At 35.9% G+C, this 20,290-nt stretch overlaps 1 protein-coding gene and 1 long non-coding RNA gene across 6 annotated transcripts in view; both read left to right on the top strand.

Annotated features, from left to right (window-relative positions):
• Positions 1-20,290, top strand: part of JMJD1C (jumonji domain containing 1C) — a 258,892-nt gene that overhangs the window by 196,307 nt on the left and 42,295 nt on the right. For all 5 annotated transcript variants that reach the window (XM_045437549.1, XM_045437550.1, XM_045437548.1 and 2 more), the window contains 2 exons: positions 16,203-16,308; positions 18,874-18,998. In XM_045437549.1, coding sequence (XP_045293505.1) covers positions 16,203-16,308; positions 18,874-18,998 — 231 coding nt within the window. The remainder of the gene's footprint in view (positions 1-16,202; positions 16,309-18,873; positions 18,999-20,290) is intronic.
• Positions 1,007-5,482, top strand: LOC123576575. The gene is made up of 2 exons (XR_006701491.1): positions 1,007-1,790; positions 2,029-5,482. It is a non-coding gene; the product is annotated as an uncharacterized LOC123576575 (long non-coding RNA).

The following is a 20,290-nucleotide window of genomic DNA, read 5'->3' as shown; positions in this document are numbered from 1 at the left end:
AGAAAACAATATTGTTTCAGAATAGGATGTGTAGTCAAACTGCCTTTCAGTAAAGGCAGGGTTTTTTTCTCTTACGATTAGTGTTTGTTTATGTCTTAATTTTGCTTTGTTAACCCCAGTGTCATAAATTTTTTTTAACTTTAACAATCTGATCAACCAAAATATTAGAATATATTTAAATTTTGTGTTTCCTGAATAATAGTGAAATAGAACTTTTTTCAGAGTTTTTCTCATATATATATTTTTAAACAAATTTTTTAATGTTATTTTTGAGAAGGAGCAAGCAGGGGAGGGGCAGGCTCCAGGCTCAGAGCTGTCAGCACAGAGCCCAATGTGAGACTCAAACCCATGAACCATGAGGTCATGACCTGAGCTGAAGTCACATGCTCAACCGACTGAGCCTCCTGGCAGGTGCCCCTCTGCAATTAATTAATCTTGAATAATTTAGGAAAGTAATGGTTCTTGAAAATGTTGTATTACTTCCTTTCTGGTTGGAAAAGTAGTGAGAAAAAAGAATGTTATTGTGATTGTATTTGTAATCTTTTAATCAAAGATACAATATTTTTAAAGCAGTATCCATTTACCTAAGTGAGTATTCTTTGGGGAAATATTTTAATTCCAAGTTATAAATTCAAACCAATAATGATAGAAAATTATATTAAAATACTTACTTTCATGAATTTTGTTTCCCTGGTGTCTTTATTGTGATTTGAGATGTGTCTTTTGGTTAGACATGAAGTCTGAAGCTTGGTTCTATTTTATTTAGTCTGTTTTTATCAGTATTAATATTATAAGCAGTGTTTTTGTCAGGGAAAATGATTTTACTCTTTACCCAGAGAAATATATTTGATAAATAACATACGTTATCATTATGCCGTGAAGAGTTTGAAAACAGTAGTAATGCTCAGGGTACCTGGCTGGCTCAGTCAGTAAGGTATGGAACTCTTGATTTTGGGGTTGTGAGTTCGAACCCCATGTTGGGCATAGAGTTTACTAAAGAAAAAAGTAAAATAAAAAAATTTTTTTTAAGAAAGAGAAACAGTAATGCTCAGTTCAGCATATTTTATTTATACAGATTAATTGGATACATTTTTAACTATAAAGAATTAACCAAAACTATGGCAACCTTTTCTGAATTGGGATTCTGTTAAGTGTTCAGTTTAGGTTTTACTTTTTTTCTTTTGTATTGATAATTTTTGGTGAAAGCCTTCAGACCAAAGTCAGTTTTGCAAATCAGAATGTGTCAAAATTAGCTAATGAAGGGCATAATTTAAAATGTTCAGTGGAACACTGAAGTTAGAAAATTCACTGTAGTTAGAACATTTCTCACTTTAAATGATATTTTATAGTAACATTTGATTTCCCCAGAATTATGGATTGTCATATATTTGAACAGAGGTGATATTTTTTAAGTAAACAGTAAATGAACTTTGAAATTCATTCAGTGATGAAGATCTATATAATGAAAATAATATTAGAATGTTGTTTCACATTATCATATTTCAGTTGGTACAAAACTGGGAAGTCATTAAGACCACAGAAACATCATAGAACTATAACTATACATGAAATTAAAATGTCTTAAGACTTTTTAAAAATTTAGAATGTTTTCACTGCTTTATAGTTTCTGGCAATATATACTTCTCTTAAATTAATTTTAACCATTTCCTTTGTAGTTATTAATGAATTAAATAATGGTAAGTAGTACCAAGTGGAAGGTTCAAGGGGAGATTCCTAAACTTTTGGATTGGTCTGTAATGACTCTGCTTACAGTGGCAGAAAGCTTCAAGGTAGATTTTTTTTTTTTAATTTTTTTTTTTTCAACGTTTATTTTTGGGACAGAGAGAGACAGAGCATGAACGGGGGAGGGGCAGAGAGAGAGGGAGACACAGAATCGGAAACAGGCTCCAGGCTCTGAGCCATCAGCCCAGAGCCTGACGCGGGGCTCGAACTCCCGGACCGCGAGATCGTGACCTGGCTGAAGTCGGACGCTTAACCGACTGTGCCACCCAGGCGCCCCTTTTCAAGGTAGATTTTTGAAGATGATTCTTCTCTCCCCTGTCCCCCACCCTCTCTCAGTTAAAACTCAAGGATCAAGCTACATAAAGGTTGTTTTTTTTTTTTCCCCAAGTGTAATTTGGGAGAGAGTAAGAGCAGTAGAGGATTAGGGGTAAAGAGAGAGAGGGGAAGAGAGAATATCCCAAGCAGGTTCCATGCTGTGAATGTGGAACCCAACCTGATTGCCAGTTCCACAATCGGTGAGATTAGGACCTGAGCCACCGAAACCAAGAGTTGGACACTTAACTGACTGAGCCACCCAGGTGCCCAGGGATTAGTTTTTTTTTTTTTTTTTTAATGTTTATTTATTTATTTTGAGAGAAAGTGAGAGTGATGGGGGGAGGAGCAGAGAGAGAGGGAAAGAGAGAATCCCAAGCAGGCTCGGTGCTGTCAGTGCAGATCCCTGCAGGCTGAGTCCCACGAATCCTGAGATCATGACCTGAGCTGAAATCAAGAGTAGGAAGCTTAATCAACTGAGCCACCCAGGTGCCCCATACAGGTTTTATAGATAAAGGTAAATTATGTTATTGTTGAAGAAGTCCAAATATAGTTGTTGTATTTTTTTTTTTTTTTAACATTCATTCACTTCATAAAATTGCTTTTCTGAAACAAGGAGCCATGAGATGTGGTGAATACAGGCACACATCAGAGATATTGCAGGTTCGGTTCCAGACCACTGCAATAAACTGAATATTGCAATAAAGCAAGTCAAGTGATTTTTATGGTTTCCCAGTGCATATAAAAGTTATGTTTACACTATACTGTAATCTATTTAAAGTGTGTAATAGCATTATGTCTAAAAAAAGCCAACATACATAGCTTAATTAAAAAATATTTTGCTAAAAATTGCTAGCCATCATGTTCACTTCTGGCTGGTTGTAATCTTTTTGCTTGTGGAGGGTCTAGCCCCAGTTTTGTTGGCTGCTGACTGAGCACAGTGGTAGCTGTTGAAGGTTGGGGTGGCTGTGGCAATTTCTTTAAATAAGACAACAGTGACTTTTGCCATATTGATTGGCTGTGTTTTATCACTAATTTCTCTGTAGCATGTAATGCTATTGGATAGTATTTTACCCGACTGTGTTTTATCACTATTTTCTCTGTAGCACGTAATGCTGTTGGATAGTATTTTACCCACAGTAAAACTTCTTTCAAAATTGGAATCAGTCCTCTCAAACCCTGCAGCTGCTTTATCAATTAAGTTTATATAATATTCTGAATCCTTTGTTGTCATTTCAACAGTCGTCAGAGCTTCTTTACCAAAAGTAGATCCCTCTCAAGAAATCTCCTCATTCATTCAAGTTTTATCATGAAATTACAGTAATTCAGTCACATCTTCAAGTTTCACTTCTAATTCTAGTTTTCTTGGTATTTCTGCCACATCCGTAGTTACTTCTGTCACCGAAGTCTTGAACCCCTCAAATTTATCCATGAGAATTAGGATCAGCTTCTTTTGAATTTCTGTAGATGTTGATATTTTGACCTCTTGCCATAAATCATGAATGTTCTTCATGGCATCTAGAAAGGTGAATGCTTTCCAGAAGGTTTTCCATTTACTTTGTCTAGATTCACCAAAGCAATCACTACCTATGGCAGCTATAACCTTACAAGATCTATTTCTCAAAGAATAAGATTTCAAAGTTGAAATGACTCCTTGATCTATGTGTTGCAGAATAGACGTTGTATTTGCAAGCATGAAAACAACATTAACGTATATCTCCATCAGATCTCTTGGGTAGCCAGGTGCATTATATTTTGAAAGCAGTAATATTTTGAAAGAAATCTTTTTTCTCAGCCATAGTTTTCAACAGTGCACTTAAAATAACAGTAGACCGTGTAAACCTATGTGCTGTCATCCAGGCTTTGTTCCATTTATGGAACATAAGCATGGTAGATTTAATGTAATCCTTAAGGACCTAGAATTTTCAGAATGGTAAATGAGCATTGGCTTTACTTTAAAGTCATCAGCAAGACGCCTGGGTGGCTCAGTTGGTTAAGTGTCTGACTTAGCTCAGGTCATGATCTTGAGGTTTGTGAGTTTAAGCCCTGTGTCGGGCTCTGTGCTGACAGCTTGGAACCTGGAGCCTGCCTGCTTCAGATTCTGTCTCCCTCTCTCTCTCTGTACCTCCTCTGTTCTCTCTCTCTCTCTCTCAAGAATAAATAAATATTTAAAATAAATACATAAAGTCACCAGCTGCATTAGCCCCTAACAAGAGTCAGCCCATTCTTGGAATATTTGAAGTCAGGCATTGACTTCTCTCTAGCTATGAAAGTTCTAGATGGGATCTCCAGTAGAAGGCTGTTTCACCTACATTGAAAATCTGTTGTTTATTGTAGCACCTTCATTCATTATCTTTTAACAAAGTCTTCTGGATAACTTGCTGCAGCTTCTACATCAGCACTTGTTGCTTCACCTTGCACGGTTATGTTATGGAGAGGGTTTCTCCCCTTAAAGCTCATGAACCATCCTCTGCTAGCTTTAAACTTTTCTTCTGCAACTTCCTCACCTCTCTCAGCCTTCAGGGAATTGAAGAGAGTTAGGACCATGCCCTGGATTAGGTTTTAGTTGAAGAGAATGTTGTGGCTGGTTTGACCTTCTGTCCAAACTACTAAAACTTTTCCCATATCAGCAATAAGACTATTTTGCTGTCTTAATCATTCGTGTTTTCACTGGAGTAGCACTTTTTTTTTTAAGTTTATTTATTTTGAGGAGGGGGGGAGCAGGGAGGGGCAGAGAGAGAGGGAGAGAGAGAGAATCCCAAGCAGCCTCTGTGCTATGGGCACAGAGCTTGACACGGGGCTCAATTCCATGAACTGTGAGATCATGACCTGACCTGCAAGCAAGAGTTGGACGCTTAATGGACTGAGCCACTGAGGCGCCCCTAGAGTAGCACTTTAAATTTCCTTCAGAATTTATCCTTTGCATTCACAACTTGGCTAATTGTTTGGCATAAGAGGCTACCTTTCAGCCTGTCTCAGTTTTCGTCATGCCTTCCTCACTAAGCTTAATCATTTCTGGCTTTTGATTTGAAGTGAGAGATGTGTGACCTCTTTTCACTTGAACCTTAGAGGCCATTGTAGGGTTATTAATTGGCCTGATTTCAGTATTGTTGTGTCTTAGGGAATATGGAGGCCAGAGGAGAAGGAAAGAAAAAGGGAGTGGCTGGTTGGTGGAACAGTCAGAACACACGCATTTATCAATTGCATTCGCTGTCAAAATGGGCATGGTTCATGGTGCCATAAAAGTTACAATAGTAACATCAAAGATCACTGAACACAGATCACCATAACAAATATAATATTAATGAAAAATAAATATTCTGAGAATTACCAAAATGTTTTGCAGAGACACGAGGTGAGCAAATGCTGTTGGAAAATTACACCAGTGTGGACTTAGTCAAGACAGGGCTATCACAGATCTTCAATTTAAAAAAAGAAAAAAAAAAAAAAGCAGTATTCCTGAAGCACAATAAAATGAGGCATGCATGTAAAACAATCTAGAAAGATTAGTAGGTTATTTTAACCTGGACAATGTCAGAAAGGAGGTTTTCTAGAAGGGTGATACGTTTATTTTCATAGTAATATATTGACAAGATTGTTAAGACTATGGCAAAAAGACTTTAGAAGAAAGAAACAGTATAAACGTAAGCCCTTAAGATAAGTAGAAGAAAGAGTCTATTTTTTGTTTTATGTGCTTGTAATCATAACCTAAGCCCCACTTACGGATTCATTGCTGACCTCAGGTTTGCTCACTGATTTCTACAAGAAGTCAATGCCTTTGATTGTGTTTGGCAAGAATTTATTAAGGCCACCCAAGCTATTTGCAACAGGTCATTGCTTCTAATGCTTGCTTTTATAGAAGTGAGGCTTAATTTTCATTGAAGTCTGTTTTCTCAAAAAAGAAATCACACAAATTAAGGATCAGGGTTCAGTGAATTATATATTTCTGATTCATGTACATTGTGTTCTTGCATAGTGTTTGTTTTTTTGTTTTTGTTTTTTGTTTGTTTTTGGTTTTTTCGTGTTGATATATGTCTCCAACATTCTTGACTCTAAAATATTGATATTTTAGGGCACCTGGGTGGCCGAACATCCGACTCAGCTCAGGTCATGATCTCCTGGTTTGTGAGTTCAGGCCCACATCAGGCTTACTGCTGCTGTCAGTGCACAGAGACAGTTCAGATCCTCTGTCCCCTTCTCTCTGCCCCTCCCCCACTTGCACTCACTCTCAAAACTAAATATTTAAAATATTGATGTTTTATTTATATACAGGTAATCAAGTAGCTCCTAAATTATTATAATTTAAACTTCTGCCTAAAGCTTATAATTTTAGTAATGATAATAAATCCCAAAGACTTAACGTCTTATCATATAATGTGTTGTAAAGAGTTTAGTCACCAAAATTGATTCACATTTATGTTTTGGAAACATTTTAGAAGTAACAGCATTATTTTTATTCAGCAGAAAATACCAGGTAAACTATTTGAAAGCAATTGATCATTTCTCTCAGAAGTATATGGAGACAATTTTGTGGCAAGATGAAGTAACATTTTCTTCCTCTTCAGCCCTAATGGTTTTCTTTTTCAGAGTATCCTATAGTTAGTGCCTGGAGGACATAAAAGAAACAAAGAATTTTTCTCCATATATGTATCCCTCTTTGGGTCCTCCCCTCCTCTGTGTTTTGTTTTGTTTTGTTTTGTTTTGTTTTGTTTTTCAGTGAGTATCTGTGTTCCTTATAAATAAGACCATATAAATAAGATTAAGTTAATCTCCCCATACAGAAATAGTTATATTACCTCCTCATTGAGAAAACACTCAGTTTTCAATGTTTATTTTTTTTTTAACGTTTCCTCATTTTTGAGAAACAGAGACAGAGCGCGGTTGTGGGGGGGTAGTGCAGAGAGAGAGAGAGAGAGCGGGAGACACAGAATCCAAGGCAGGCTCCAGGTTCTTAGTTGTTAGCCTAAAGCCTGATGCAGGGCTTGAACTCACAAACCACAAGATCATGACCTGAGCCAAAGTCAGTTGCTTAACCGACTAAGCCGCCCAGGCACCCTCAATCTTTTTTTTTTTTTTTAATAAAGATGTATCCCTTTATTTTGAGAGAGACAGAGACAGCACGAGTGGGGGAGGGACAAAGAGGGAGGGAGAGAGAATCCCAAGCACACTCTGTGCTGTCAGCACAGAGCCTGACGTGGGACTTGAACTCAAAAAATTGTGAGATCATGACCTGAGCTGAAACCAAGAGTTGGATGCTTAACCAACTGAGCCACCAAAGTGCCCCCAATCTTTTCTCTTTTTTAATGCATATTTATTTTTGAAAGAGAGAGAGAACAGGGAATGTGTGCTGCACACACAAGCAGGGGAGAAGCAGAGAGAGAGGGAGACAGAGGATCTGAAGCAGGCTGTGTGCTACTAACACAGAGCCCGATGTGGGGTTTGAACTCCCAAACCGTGAGATCATGACCTGAGTTGGATGCTTAATCCAACTGAGCCACCCAGGCACATCTCAGTTTTCAATCTTAACTTCTAACCAGAGATTTAAAAAATGTATACCTCATACGTTTATAGTCCTGTAAACTACCATTGTGATTACAATTTCTTACTTTATGAAAAGGATGAAACATTTAGCTCTAGGATCCTATGCAGTTAGTAGAACCTTCTGGATATTAGATAATTTGTTATTCTCTTGTGATTAAGTGATGATGCTGTGAAATGGATGGAATTGAAAACATGAAAAATGTGGGGGGAAACCACAGTGGTGTTTTCATTTTATGCCTGGACAAACTTAAAATGACTTCCTATTGACATGCTGGATATCGTCTTAAATGACTAGAAGGCATCACTTACCTTTAGGCCACAATGTCTGATGAAGATACTTATAGAAAAGTTAGTTTCGAGAAGAAACATAATACACCAAAATATTTCTAATTTTCTGTAAGTTGTTGACTGAAATTGGTTTGGATCAGTGTAGGGTGAAAGCTGTTCATCATTTTTTTTTTTGTTTTTGTTTCTAAATAAAAATAAAACTAATGCTGAGAATATTGTTTAAAAAACATATATTTAAAAGTTATCAAATATTGAAATGTTGGGGACTGCTGTTTGTCTTGATACAACAGAATCATTTTTAACCAATAAAAATACACCTAAATGTCACTTAAACTTTCTGAACGTTACTCCCATTTCCAGAACTGTTTTCCCATTGGTGGTATTAATTGAAAATAGAATTTAGGAGTGCTTGGGTGGCTCAGTCAGTTAAGGATTAGACTTTGGCTGAGGTCATGATCTCCCAGTCAGTGGGTTTGAGGCCTGTATCAAGCTCAGAGCCTAGAGCCTGTTTGAGATTATGTGTCTCCCTCTCTGTCTGCCCTTCCCCCACTCATGCTCTGTATCTCTCTCTTTCTCAAAAATAAACATTTACTTTACTTTTAAAAAAGAAAAGGAACTAGAAGTTAATTGTAGTGACGGTTTACCTCATTTTTTTGAGAAATTAATAGAAATTAGATTTTTTGATTTCAGGACATAATTTAGAATGAACGTATCACATTATTTCCTTGATTATATGAGTGAAGAAAGAATTGTGTGGATAATAGAAAACATTAGTCCATTCTCTCTGTCATTTGAATCTTTATGATTTTAGTTTTTTTAATGTTTATTTATTTTTGAGAGAGCGTGTGCAAGCTCACAAGCGGGGGAGGGGCAGAGAGAGAGGAAAACACAGAATTGGAAGCCTGATGTGGGGCTTGAACCCTGAACTGTGAGATCATGACCTGAGCCAAAGTCAGACACTCAACCAACTGAGCCACCCCGGTGCCCCTATGATTTTGTTTTTGAAAGATAGATATTATGTTTATTTAAATCATAGTCTAGATTCTAGGCTTCTGAATTAACCAAAATCAACCAGGAATTATGAAAATATGTATACACAGGACTTAATTATCTATGGATTTTAATTATGTAAAACTTTTAAATCTGTGTATCTTAACATATATGTACAGAAATTTTAAAATCTCTGGTATTCTTAACAAATCAGACATGTGAAGCATAGGATTAATGTTGGAACACTATCTTTAGGAAAATTTTCTCTTTTCAATGCACATGCCTGTTTTTACCCTCCTGTGAAGTCCACAGATGTGGATGGTACCAATCTTTGTATTTAATGAGTATAATTCTCATTGTCCTAAGAGAATTAAACTTTATCTTTCAGAGTAGGTGATTTTTCTACTCTGAAACCAGATATGTTATTATATTTGGAACACTAAACATGGCACAGGAATATATCAGGGAAACTTCATTTATTTGTGAAAGCCTTAAAAAATGACTTACCTTAGTATATTTTTTCTTTAATTATTAATGAGAAGGATTTGGTCATTGAGTTATTTTCCTGTGCTCGTGTGTGTGTGTGTGTGTGTGTGTGTGTGTGTGTGTGTGTAAAATGCAGCCATTTATGGAAATAGTTTACAGTCAGTTTACCATCAAATTGCATTGCCTTGATTAGAAGTTTCTAATCTTGCTTTGTACCAGTAATTTATTCTTATTTTAAATCCTGAGTAGGCAGACTACTACCGCATGCCAAATCCATCCAGACACCTGTTTCTATAAGGTCTTTTCTTTTCTTTCCTTTTCTTTTCTTTTCTTTTTTTGCTGGTAAAATATTTAGGTCTTTTACATTTTTAAACAGGAAAAGAGTGAAAGGAAGAATAATATGTCATGGCACGTGAATGTTCTGTGACATTCAAGCTTCACAGAATGTCAGTAAATAAAGGTATTAGAAAACAGCCTTACTCTTTCATTTGTGTATTGTTTATGGTATTGTTTGGCAGCTTGTGGTGCTACAGTAGTAGAGTGGAGTCCTTGCATTGGAGATAGTATGACCCTCAAAGCCTAATCTACTTTTACTCTCTGGCCAAGTTAGGAAAAGTTTGCCAACCCTTGGTTTAAATCATGAAAATATGTGGAAGCTTTCATTGATAGATTTAGTTAAACTGCAGATGGTTTAGGCAACTCTGCTTTTTCTTTTTTAAGATCTTTGTAGTAGTTCTCAGACTAAGTAGATTTCCTGTTCCAGTAAATCCTTACTAACAAAGTGGATTCTTTTATAAGTTATACAAGAATTGTTGCGATAGCAGTGGATGTCACTCTTGACCTATGTGGACTTAACATTCATGTTTTTTAACTGTTGGCTAGCAACCCCAGGGATCTAAGGACTGGCAATTATTTGTAGTTTTGCTGAACCATGAATTTAAATGATGACTGTGGGAAAATGGCGTGGCAATGAATGTTCAGTTACTTTACCTGACATTCGACATACAGGTAGTTGCTTTTATGAATAACTCTTATAAAATACAATCAAGTGTCATTTTTTTTTTATGGGGAAGTGTGTGTAATATGGGATTTAAGAGGTTACTACAAAGGTCAAGGATTTTATTGTAGGGGAAAAAATCATTCTATTACTAAGCCACATATCAGTATCAGTTTGAAAGCAGGTATTAGGTCATTCTGTAACAGAAATTGTCCAAAGGGAGAGAAACTTAGTTTCGTGATATTGTATTCTAAAATGAAAGTGCTATTCTAGACATCAGTTAGGACGTTAGAACAAATCTGTTATAATTAAGCCAATGCACTCAGTCACCTAGGTAGAAACTAACAGCTGGTATATTCTCTGATTCAAGCCTCTGTTGGCTGTTCTGTCAGTAGTTCCATCCAGAGTGTATGTGACATAAAATATTTGTTGAATCAGTAAGGAGCACTGTGTTATGGTAAGATAAATCATTTCCTTATTATCTTAGAAAATTTGTTAACATATATTTTGAACACTGTCATAATATTCCTGTTCTTAAACCTAGTCAGGCATATCTGAATATCTTAGTCCTGTGATCTTATTTTTTATGCTATTATAATTATAATTATAACAATATAAATTAAATATAAATTATAATTTTTTTTCCTTTGAACTGGAATGAAGTAGAGAATTGGTTCAAAAATAAGGGTAGTACAGTAGTCTTAATGTCAAAGTACAGATTCTAACCTGATTTTAAAATTTTTTATATTTTGAGGAATGCTTTTTTTAAAAAAAATATTCCATCATATTCTTCTCTACACAAGAAAAAAAATCTGGTTTTTTTTATTACCTCAAATAGTAATTTAGGGCAGTGTTTACCTAGAAATATACCATTTCAGAGTCTGTAGGTCATGATGAAGTCATATTGCCAAAATATTCTCTTTTATGCTTTCTGATTATAAGACTGCATCAGTTTGGGGCACCTGGGTGGCTCAGTCGGTTAAGCATCCGACTTCAGCTCAGGTCATGATCTTACACTCCGTGAGTTCACACCCCGCATCGGGCTCTGTGCTGACAGCTCGGAGCCTGGAGCCTGCTTCGGATTCTGTGACTCCTTCTCTCTCTGCTCCTCCGCCTCTCACTCTCTGTCTCTCTCTCAAAAATAAATAAACATTAAAAAAAAAATTAAAAAAAAAAAAAGACTGCATCAGTTTAACATCCAAAGTCTCCCCTCTTAGATAAGTGTTAGACTGTTGCTACCTATGAATTTCACATAACTAATTTGAGGGGGGTTACAGAAAGATAACTTCCACCTGACTCTGTTTCTGACTTCATAAGATAAAGTTGCCTTTTACTTCTTACATATAATGTGAAGAAATATATCAAATTTTGAAACGCAGTTATAGTAAACAGTCTTACTCATTCCTTTTCATTGTACTGACTCAGGGGAGAAAGAGTAGGTGAAAAGAGCCTGAGCTCTCTAGAGTTACAGAAGTAGATTAAAATGCTATCTCTCTCCATCATATCCTGATTATATGACCATGGACCTCTCTGGGTATATAACATGTAAATGGGCATAATAATTTAGACCTCAGAAAAGTGTTGTAAAAGTTGATTTGTATGGAAAGCACCTAGTATGGTAGCATGGTATCTGCCATGGTAAACATGCAATCATGTTAGCTGTTGTTATTTATAGTAAGGTACCCCACTGATGTTTAATTAGAGCAAGCTTCTGCTCTCTTTGCAAACAGAGGAACAGCACACAAATGAACCGTAAAGGTCCAGAACCTAATCACTTAAGGCATTGTTTAGAACTTTCCTATGTTTTCTATATAAGCTTCTAGTTAAAACAAATCTTGTTGACCTGGTTAAGTCATTTGCTGGAGGTTATAATTCGTAGAATAATATATTGGATAGAATTTATGGAGGAGAGGAGATTCACAGAGGGTGCTGTAGCTTCACACTCTGGGTGATTTGTTTTGGGGAAATTAAAGAATACATATTATTTTAGTTAGTCAATATAAAAATTATGTGTATAGGTAACTTAATTACTAAAAAGTGAAGTACTGTGTAATTTTTTAAAATCTCATACCAACTCAGGGCACAGCTGAAGTTCTTTATTAATCAGTTGTATTCCAAAAGATTCTGAATAGTCATATTAATAATTAATACTAATTACAGATCCTTAGTTTCAGTTCTCTGCAAAAATAAGGGTAGTACAGTAGTACTTTAGCACTATAGACTGTAGCACTTTCACAAAATTGTTCAAGTCAATAAATGGAAAAAAAAAAACACCTTGTTTGGCTACCTGGTAGTGGCTCTTGTAAGATTTGATCCTTTATCCTTTAAAATGGGAATGATGACTACAATACAAATACCTGTAGCTTAGCACAATTCAAAAAGGAGTACTCCAGCAACAATAGGACTGTCATAACTGGACAGTATGTTGGGATAATTTTCTTGGATTTTAACTAATTTAGTAATACATGTCATCCAATACCATGGATAATTAAGAATTAGATGTCTTAAGAAAGCTAATTGTAGTTATTTTTAAAAAAATCTTATTGTAAAAACACATTCATTAAGATGGAAAGAGGCAGATATTAGTGACTGCTTTATAGATGAGGAAATTGTTCCATAGAAATTTGATCTATAAGGTCATTTCAGTAAATAGATTCAAGTTATCAGTTTTTAATGGTGCGTTTTTCTCACTAGAAATGGGTCATTGTTGAGGAGATATTTGTATGTTTAATGATCCTGGAAATATAGCCTGTTATCTTAATGTTTTAAATAAAATAAAAATAAATGTTGAGCAAATTCTATATCCCAGTAGGTGTTTTGTTTTTTTTGTTTTTGTTTTTGTTTTTTTTTTTTTTTTAAGTAAACTGTACACCTAATGTGGGGCTTGAACTCATGACCCCGAGATCAAGAGTCGCATGCTGTACTGACTGAGCCAGCCTGGCCCCCCTACGCCTAGTAGTTTTAAACTGTGAAGTTTCATGGGTTTCTTTCTTTCTGTTTTTTTTTTTTTTTTTAATGTTTCTTTATTTTTGAGGGGCGCCTGGGTGGCGCAGTCGGTTAGGCGTCCGACTTCAGCCAGGTCACGATCTCGCGGTCTGTGAGTTCGAGCCCCGCATCAGGCTCTGGGCTGATGGCTCAGAGCCTGGAGCCTGTTTCCGATTCTGTGTCTCCCTCTCTCTGCCCCTCCCCCGTTCATGCTCTGTCTCTCTCTGTCCCAAAAATGAATAAACGTTGAAAAAAAATTAAAAAAAAAAAAAAAAGTTTTAAATGTTTCTTTATTTTTGAAAGAGAGAGAGAGAGAGACAGCATGAGCAGGGGAAGGAAGGACAGAGAGAGAGGGTGACACAGAATCGGAAGCAGGCTTGAGGCTCTGAGCTGTCAGCACAGAGCCTGACTGGGTGGGGTGAGGGGGCTCGAACTCACAAACTGCCAGATCATGACCTGAGCCAAAGTCAGATGCTCAACCGACTGAGCCACCCAGGCACCCCTCTTTTCTTTTTAAATGTTTATTTACTTATTTTTGAGAGAGAGAAAGAGAGGGAGACACAGAATCCTTAGCAGTCTTCAGGTTCTGAGCTGTCAGCACAGAGCCCAACACGGGGCTGAAACTCATGAACTGTGAGATCATCACCTAAGCTGAAGTCAGATGCTTAACTGACTAAGCCACCCCAAGCGCCCAAAACCGTGAAGTTTCAATACAGGAAACTGGTTTTTTAGACCATACCCATGACTGTCTGTGAAGTATTGCCAGTGTTGCTTTAACAGCAGTTTATACCCCTTCTACCCCAAAGTATGAAAGATTGGAAGTAGTAGACCATAGTAAACTTAAAATAAGTCAGCAGTGGGGCATCTGAGTGGCTCAGTTGGTTGCGCGTCTGACTTCGGCTCAGGTCAAGATCTTACGGTTCATGAGTTCAAGCCCCACGTCAGGCTCCGTGCTGACAGCTCAGAGCCTGGAGCCTGCTTCAGATTCTGTGTCTCCTTCTGTCTGAACCTCCCCTGCTTGCACTCTGTCTCTTGCTCTGTCTCAAAAATAAATAAACATTAAAAATTAAAAAAGAAGAAGTCAGCAGTGACACCCAGGTGATTGTGTAGTGTTTTTCTAGACAAGTGCCCATCTTTTTTCCAATTAAATGTCTAGAATAAGGGAAGAGTGGTTATAATAAAGACAGGTGTTTAGAGAAGATTCATAGCTGTGGAAACAAAACCAGAATGCACATGTTTGAAGAACTAAGGTAGGGAAGTGATTAGACTTGTTTGTTGACTTCGAAGAGTTAAGCTTGGATCTGTGTGTGGAAGTTAAAGTAAGGAAGACTTTGAAAGAACTTGATAGTTGTCAGAGCTATCTGGAAATGGTAATGGTTTTCCTTGGGAGATAGAATGTTTCCTTTGTTCTGTTGTCATAGAATAGACTGTCACCTGGTGTGCATCAAGAGGTTTAGAGTCTGAACTTTTCCATGGTATTTTCTGTTCCTAAAATAAAGAGGGTAAGTAAGTGTGCAGTGTATTATTAAAGGAGTGTGGAAAAAAGGGATTGCTAGAAAGTTTCTTTACAAAAAAGAAGACCTGTCATGGACATTCCACCCCCTCCCCCAAAATGACAGATTTTATCTACATTTTGTATGATACTTTTCCACTCTAGTATTTCCTTCTGTAAAGTAGCATTTCAGTTTATTTGCGAAGGAATATAGTTGATAACTTTGAAGGCCTGTATTTCTTCCTCTTGGTTGGTATTCACTAGGTATAAATGAAATATCAGAGTATTTGCCACACTATTATTGCAAAAATACATACATGATAGCCCCTAAAGGTCATGAGGAGATGAGAAGAAAAAGCTTTATTTAGATAAACTTTAGACTAGAAGACTGAAGTATCACCTGCTTGATGAGGGGTCCTTCTTTGTACTCTTCAGCTACTTTTTGACTTTTCCAAATTGCCACATTATTTTTATTCACCAGATAGAATTCCCTTCACTCTGCTCCCTTCTGTTCACTGGTTTCCATGATCTGCCAGTCCACTTTTATAAGGGCCGCCAATTGACAGTGCTGCTTTGTTGTTCTTCCCAGCTCTACTCTAGGGCTCCTGCCGCTGACCTCAAATGCAGGAGCAGCAGAGGTGCTTTGAGAGAGAGAGAACAGAATGTCAAAGAGTCCAGCGGGGGACCAACAGATTGTGGGAAACCATGTGACTGTGTGATTCACATCTCCAAGGAGAGAGAACCGGTTGTTTCTGTGTCTAGATCCACCCTGTTATGAGGATAATACCATCAATAATGTAATTTTAATTGCCTGGATGCTTTGACACTGGGTTGAAAAAATAAAACTTTTAGCAGTGAAGTTACTGGTCAGATGAGTTTGAGTAGAACTGAATTTGATGGCATTTAAATCAAGAGAGTGGATAATGACTTTTGTAGTTTAAAACATTTTAGGCATTATGGGAAGAGGGTAATTCATCTATGTATATATGTATTGTCGCTAAAATATTCAACTCGATTCTTTTGCTACCAGCCTTAGATGACCTGATGCTATTTGGTTTGTATATTGCTTCTCATCCTGAAACCCTTAAAAATGTGACTTATCTAAGGCCACACTTAAAGTTAGAAAACACATTAGTAAATTTCAAATTTTGTCTAGGATTGTTGTCAAGGATCAAATCTTACATAGGTTAATTTCTTATGCTCTGCTGTTATGTAATTGCTAATGAACTATAACTTACGAATTTGTGTTTTTACATACATTTAGATGAAGGAATTTTCTTCAATCCTTAGAAAATATAGGAGGGAGAGTTCGTAATATTAACGTTAGGACAGCGTAACATGGACCTTTCTTTTAATCTGTAATTCTAGGACGACATAGACAGCCTAAACCCAGTTCTCAGGGACAACCCGCAACTTCAGGAAGAAGTGAAAGTCTGGGTAAAGGAACAAAAGGTTCAGGAGATTTTTATGCAAGGTAACTATTTTGAAGTTCTGCATTAATTTTTTTTGGAACTGGGCAGTTTTTCTTGTTTGGTTTTGGTTGTTCAATTACATGCAATATAAATAGAAGACCCAGTTTAATATTTTGAGTTCTGTCCAGTCGAGGGAAAATAGCAAAATCATAATTTCAGTAGAAAGCTCATAACTTCACCAGCTTACTAGCTCATCTGAGTTAAATGACTGGCATGACATTATAACCACACAGGTGTTTTGTTAATAGGAAAATTTCCATATTACAGAATACAGTTAGGTGTGTCCTTCCTGGAGAAGGAAGCATTGTTTGAGTAAAGGATTGCCCAAAGCCACAAATGATTTCCTTTGAAGAATGCTGTTAGTATCTGATAAAAGTGGCCTATTTCAGTTCACCTTCCTCAGCAATGACCATCATACTAGTTTTAGTTTTGTTTCTTTTTTTAGTAAGTTATAAATTTGTCTATAACATGTGACTTTCAAACCAGTGGGGTTTTATAATTCTTAGTGATTTCTTTTTCTATTTGTAAAATCATATAAGCTTTTTGTGACATTGAATTGAAACTAGGACAGTATGGCATGAAGTATTGATATTTTGTTGAATGGTTTTAAAAAGGAATTTTGTCTTTAAATACCCATATTTATCTCAACCCTCAACTTCCATGTCATTTAACTTCAGTTATAATAGAGATCATCTCTAAGGTGTGGCTACTCTGCTTTGTATGGGTACTTATAGAGCAGATCATCTATGTATTAAATTCTTCTTAGGCTAAATATTCTTTAAAACTTACTATAGAGAATATGAAAAATGCATAGAAATAGTATATTTCAGCGAACTTCCATGTGCCTATCTTCCAGCCCTAACAGCTATAAAACCTTGGTTGGTCCTGCCCCATCCACGCTCCTGTTTCCTTCCATCAAATTCAGTCATCGCCGAATTTTTTAAACAAAGCCAGCATACCATTATTATGCCCCCCCCCCCAAATTAATAGTTCTTTAATATTAAATACTGGATACTCAAGTTCAAATTTTCACTTATTTCGTAAATGTCTCAAATGACTTTTAACAGGTTTGATTGATTTTTATTGTTATTTTATTTATTTATGTATTTTAAATCAGGGGATCCAAAAAATGTCCACAATATAATGGGTTGATGTGTCCGATCTCTTTTCCTCTTTTCCTTGCAATTTATTGAAGATGCCAGGCTAATATATTTTGGCAACTTTTGTTTTCTTACCCTATTTATAGAGGTGAAAAATTGAGGCAGTATAGTCCCTGTTCAACCTAAGCAGAATTATTTGAGGCTGACTCTAAATTGTGTTTTGTGGTAGGAATAAGACAGTTAAAAATTGAAAATTGTGCTAATAGAAATTGAAAATTGATCATACTTATTCTGTAAGCTGTTGCTATATTACATTCTTAGAGTCTTATTCTTCCACAGTTAGAAAAGACTAGAGTTTGTATAATCGATTATCATGGTCCCGAATATATTTAACTTATAGGTCAAGTGGAACATTTTCTATACATTTGTTAATTGACTTATATTTCAGGCCAACATTAGCATAGTTTTGTTTTGAAACTGGCAAATAAATATTAAACCATTAATTGATATGTTAAATGGCTTATAACTGTATGCCCAGGAATTAAAAATCAATTCATTCCTAGATCTCTCACCTAAAAGTTTTATTTGACCATATTCAACTTCATATTCTTAATTTTTATAAGAGGCAAAATAATGAGAATTAAAGAAGATTAAGCACTTACACATTTTGAAAGCGTTTGTAAATTGTCCATGTATAATGCTGTCATCAAGGTGTATCAGTTTCCATCCTATCCCTCACAGTTCTTGTTAAACTTTTAAATATTTGATACCATTTTAGTACCTGAATTGAAGAAATTTTTATCTCCCATTATTCTCTTCTGTGGACTGACTTTTGTTTTAATAGGTAAATGTGAATATATGCAGATATATATTATTATTATTTAATCCTTCCCTTTAAAAAGTGAGTTTAATCTAAAAGTACACCATAGTTCTTTATTTAGAATGCCTTTTAGTGCCATATTTATAATTCACTTAATAATCTCTGTATGTTGCAAGACTTTGGCAGCTTTTTCTAGCTGTCAACAGAAGAATTAAAATTTGTAGTTGTTATGTAGAGTTTTGGCAACTAGAAAACTCAAGATAATGGAATCCCAAATTACCTTTTCATTTCAGCCACGTAGTCCTGTACCCCACACCTATTAAGTAGCTTTGTAGCCTTATGACTTTCTAGTTGACTATAACTTTACATTTTATATTGTCCTTTTATTAATTCATGATGCCAAAATACTTTATTTTATTTCCATTGAGTTAGAACATATATGTGTAGCAGAGTGTTTAATGATAACTTCACAGTGATCTGGCGCTAAGGTATATGTAGTCACTTCTAATACATTTTTTAAAAACCAATATTTGAAAATGATATTACTCATCTATCACAAAGCTCCTGTTTCTCCTAAAAGGTATTCTTCAATGAAAATGTCTCCATTTAAGATACCCCTATTTCTTGTGTGTGTGTGTTTTTTTAAGGTCCTTATTCCTTAAATGGATACAGAGTGAGAGTATATAGACAAGACTCTGCCACCCAGTGGTTTACTGGCATAATTACTCATCATGATCTCTTCACTCGCACCATGATCGTTATGAATGATCAGGTAACTAGTCCAGTTAATAATACTTTCGAAGAGAGATACTTACAATTCAGATAGTCCATGCCTCCCAAAAAATGGTTCAATAAGTTTGCAGTAAATAATTTTCATCTCTTAAGTTTTTTCTGTAGTAATATACTTCTAATAAGTTTAAGTGTATCTGATGTTTATTAGAGGTCACTTTAGGTCATAGTGAGATAGTGATACCAAATTTGTTTCAACACTGATCAAATAAGTCTCTGAAATAGAAGCATCAAACTCTTTTGAGTATTCCTTTTTTTTTTTTAATCCTTTCATCAGCTAATATTTTCTTTCTTAAAATCTGTTTTTCTATCTCCAGTAATAAATGTATTTCCCAAATGATTGCTTTTCACTAATGAAAACTAATGCACACCATTGTAGTTCTTTTCAAGTCAAGTTTCATAGTTGGTATGCTCCCTTAAGTATTAAGGATATAAATTTCATATGAAGTTTTTTAAATTTTTTTATCTTATTATTTTTTTAATGTTTATTTTTAAGAGAGAGAGAGAGACAGTGCGAGCGGGAGATGGGCAGAGAGAGAGGGAGACATAGAAACAGAAGCAGGTTCCAGGCTCTGAGCTGTCAGCACGGAGCCTGACGCAGGGCTCAAACCCACGGACCACGAGATCATGACCTGAGCCAAAGTCGGACGCTTAACCGACTGAGCCACCCAGGCACCCCTCATATGAAGTTTTAAAGAACAGTCTGAAAGTCTTGATTTCAAATCTTTCAAAGCTGTAGCTCAAAAAAAAAATATTTACACCTTGCAACCTGAGTGGATTGTGGAGGGTTTCTGAATAATTGAGTACCCCTTTAGAAACAGTTCAAATGCTTTGCTTAAAATTTTAGCCAAATTGCTGAATAAATTATATCGGTTAATTGTATTTATTTGTTTTTCCTAAAATGGTGGCAAATTTTCATTTCTTAATGGAACATAGAATTGCCTTTGGTTTTTAAAATAGTTACTTCTTTAACATGTCTTTTTAAAAAATTATTACCATTTGTATTCATTTACACAATTTTTGTCATTTTCTTCTCAAGTTCTACTTTCCTAGTTTTATTTTATAGCTGCTTTTTGGAAATTCCTTTTTTTTTTTTCATTAAAAAAAATTATTTTAATGTTTATTTATTTTTGAGAGAGAGAGACAGAGCACGAGCAGGGGAGGGGCAGAGAGAAGGGGAGACACAGAATCTGAAGCAGGCTCTAGGCTCCTAGCTGTCAGTGCAGAGCCCGATGTGAGGCTCAAACTCACAGACTGAGATCATGACCTGAGCTG

Source organism: Leopardus geoffroyi, chromosome D2 (genome assembly GCF_018350155.1).
Source record: "Leopardus geoffroyi isolate Oge1 chromosome D2, O.geoffroyi_Oge1_pat1.0, whole genome shotgun sequence".
Taxonomy (NCBI): domain Eukaryota; kingdom Metazoa; phylum Chordata; class Mammalia; order Carnivora; family Felidae; genus Leopardus; species Leopardus geoffroyi.
The sequence above is the reverse complement of the archived record's forward strand: the minus strand, read 5'-3'. Positions and strand labels throughout refer to the sequence as shown.